The sequence below is a fragment of the Rhagoletis zephyria genome, unplaced genomic scaffold (genome assembly GCF_001687245.7).
Source record: "Rhagoletis zephyria isolate East Lansing unplaced genomic scaffold, Rhagoletis_zephyria_1.1 Rzeph_scaffold_00810, whole genome shotgun sequence".
Lineage (NCBI taxonomy): Eukaryota > Metazoa > Arthropoda > Insecta > Diptera > Tephritidae > Rhagoletis > Rhagoletis zephyria.
Window position 1 is genome coordinate 171,631 of NW_016157894.1, and position 3,658 is coordinate 175,288.

Consider the following 3,658-nt stretch of genomic DNA (forward strand, 5'->3'; position numbering starts at 1 on the left):
GGTGGCAGACCAGATGAACCTTATGCTCAATGCACTCGCCTTGGTTGGGAAGTTTTTGGTCCAGCGTCAGAAGTTTCGTCGAAGGAGAACTCATCGCTCGTGCTCAGTGCACAGCGCAAAGCTAGTCGAGGATGATTTGGTGCTGGAAGAATTGGTGCTGGAAGAATTAGTTCACAATTTTTGGAAGCTTCAGGAGGTCCCCGTGTGTGCATCAGACGATGATGATGAATGTGGTCGAATATTTGCAGCCAAACACTCCCGTACTAGTGATGGACGTTACATGGTTCAGCTGCCATTCCGCCGCGATGCACCGAGACTTGGCGAATCATATGCGCACGCTCTTCGCCTATTTCAACGCCTAGAAAGACGTCTCGTTGGTGACTCTGAGCTTAAAGATAATTACATTAAGTTCATGCGTGAGTACGTAAGTCTTGGCCATATGGAACCCGTAAATAACGTAGGTGATCACACCAACGGCTACTACATTCCCCACCACGCTGTAACCACCAAATTTAGAGTGGTGTTCAATGCATCGGCACCAACTAGTACTGGCGTGTCACTAAATGAGGTGCAAATAGTGGGCCCGACCATAAAAGACTCGCTCATCAATATAATTTTACGTTTCCGACGCTATAGGGTGGCCCTAACAGCCGACATTGAAAAAATGTTCCGGCAGGTACTCGTTGCCCCCATACACCGAGATTTCGAACGGATCCTTTGGCGCGAGTAACCCTCGGATGAACTCAAGGTATATCGACTATCAACGGTTACGTATGGTATGGCGTGCAGCCCGCCATANACTAGTACTGGCGTGTCACTAAATGAGGTGCAAATAGTGGGCCCGACCATAAAAGACTCGCTCATCAATATAATTTTACGTTTCCGACGCTATAGGGTGGCCCTAACAGCCGACATTGAAAAAATGTTCCGGCAGGTACTCGTTGCCCCCATACACCGAGACTTCCAACGGATCCTTTGGCGCGAGTCACCCTCGGATGAACTCAAGGTATATCGACTATCAACGGTTACGTATGGTATGGCGTGCAGCCCGCCATACGTGCACTCGAACAATGTACACGCGACAATCACAACGTAATATCGGACCACCGGCAAGCCGCGAAAGCGCGCGATACCATTTTAACGTCATTTTACGTTGACGATTTTTTGACCAGTTGTGAGTTTGACGCTAAGGTCTTAGCTCACAATGTTGATGAAATTCTCTCCGCTGGGAAATTTACATTGAGGAAATGGAACTCCAATGATGCTGAGGTAATAGAATACTTGACCGGTAACATTTCTTCCTCCGCAGGCTTAGAAATAAACCCTCCTACGGCTTCCGTACTTGGATTACGGTGGGATGCTGCCGCTGACCAGTTCTTCTTCCAGGTGGTTCTCAAGCAAGCAGGTCCTACACCAACCAAACGACGGGTTCTCAGCGAAGTTGCTCAGCTTTTTGATCCCACGGGCTTTTTGGCACCGGTGGTGGTCCAGGGTAAGGTGTTTATACAGCGAATGTGGTCCGCTGGTCTTTCATGGGATGCACCGTTGTCTGATGATCTTCGCGACGATTGGATAAACTATCGGTCTAAGCTGGAGTTACTCAACAAAGTTCGTGTGAATCGATGGTTAGGCATGGCACACGGTATGCAAACGACTTTACACGGCTTCTGCGATGCTAGTTCGCAAGCTTACGCAGCAGTGATTTACACAAGAACTGTAGGCGCAGGCGAAAGAGTACAACTCGCATTGCTGACAGCGCGCACTAAGGTGGCTCCACTTAAGGGATCTACCATACCACGTCTCGAGCTCTGGGCAGCGGTTTTGTTGGCAGAAACACTCCAAGCTGTAAGAAGCGCTTTGGGTTTGATGAACGCCCCCTATTATTTGTGGTCGGATTCGTCGATTGCTCTTTGTTGGATAAAGAAACACCCAACAACGCTTAAGCCATATGTATCGAATCGAGTACGTCAGATCCAGGAGCTCACTTCCCCCGATCGAGGGCATCNTGCTAGTTCGCAAGCTTACGCAGCAGTGATTTACACAAGAACTGTAGGCGCAGGCGAAAGAGTACAACTCGCATTGCTGACAGCGCGCACTAAGGTGGCTCCACTTAAGGGATCTACCATACCACGTCTCGAGCTCTGGGCAGCGGTTTTGTTGGCAGAAACACTCCAAGCTGTAAGAAGCGCTTTGGGTTTGATGAACGCCCCCTATTATTTGTGGTCGGATTCGTCGATTGCTCTTTGTTGGATAAAGAAACACCCAACAACGCTTAAGCCATATGTATCGAATCGAGTACGTCAGATCCAGGAGCTCACTTCGCCCGATCGAGGGCATCATATCTGGTCGGCACAGAACCCCGCCGACTGCGCGAGTAGAGGCATATCACCCCTCGAACTGCTGGAGCATCCGCTTTGGTGGCAGGGCCCAAGCTGGCTGGAGAAAGACATCCCTGTAAGAAACAAAGCGCTTCCCCTCCTTGGGGACGAAGCGAATACAGTAAGTACCGAAGAGCACACCATTTCATGCACTGCAGTTATCAGTGCTGCGCGATCTATTGAAACACGACAACGTGATGGTAAGGTCGTACTACTCACCGAGCGCTTCAGTTCCATCCAACGCCTTCTAGGTACAGTGGCCATTATCCTGCGATGGCTTAGTTCACGTCAACATCTGCGTAAGCGGGTTATAGGTGCAAGAGAATTCGACGATGCATTAGACGTTTTGATTCGTATGGACCAAGAGGATGCCTTTAGCAGTGAGGTCAAGCAGCTGAAGAGTGGAAGACACATCGCACATTCCAGTCGACTTATGCCGTTGAATCCCTTACTTGATGACAAGCACATGTTGCGAGTGGGTGGACGCATTCAAAGAGCTGACTTATCATACGAGCGGCGTTTCCCAATCCTCTTGCCGAGATCCAGTCCTCTGGTCACGCTACTCGTCCTACAAGTTCACGAACAAACTCTTCACGGGGGAACGCAACTGATGCTTCAGACTCTCAGACAGCGCTTCTGGATTTTGAATGCCCGCCAGGCCGTCAAACGAGCCATCCACCGCTGTGTGATCTGTCGTCGACATCGCCGAGCGTTGTTGATGCAACAGATGGCCCAACTACCTATGCAGCGCGTTAGCGCTGCCCGACCTTTTGCTGCTTCCGGCGTCGACTATTGTGGTCCATTTATGTTGCGTACGGGAACGAAACGCTCTCGCACAATGGTCAAAACCTACCTCGCCATTTTCATTTGCATGGCAACAAAGCCTGTTCATCTTGAAGTGGTGGACGACTTCTCTTCTCAGGCGTTCCTTGATGCGTTCACCCGCTTCATTAGTCGACGAGGACCATGTCGCGATTTGTGCAGTGACAATGGCACGGCTTTTATCGGTGGTAATCGACTATTACAAGAAGATCTTGCCGCCTGGTACACGGACAACAATCAAAAATCGTTAGCAGCTATGGGTACGCAGTGGCATTTTATTACTCCAAGCGCGCCGCATCAAGGCGGGCTCTGGGAGGCTGCCGTCAAGTCTGCCAAACACCATCTAGTTCGCTGTGTTGGTGCTCAAACGATGTGGCATAACCAGATGCAGACTTTGGCGGCACGAGTTGAGGCGTGTCTAAATTCGCGTCCCATCACCCCACTTCATGACGATCCGG

General features: G+C 50.2%; 1 protein-coding gene across 1 annotated transcript; it reads left to right on the forward strand.

Moving 5' to 3' along the window:
• Nucleotides 1-280: 280 nt before the first annotated feature.
• LOC108361655 (uncharacterized) lies at nt 281-730 on the forward strand. Its single transcript, XM_017614339.1, has one exon. It carries the CDS (start codon nt 281-283, stop codon nt 728-730), a length of 450 nt encoding a protein of 149 aa, XP_017469828.1.
• The last annotated feature ends 2,928 nt before the right edge of the window (nt 731-3,658 follow it).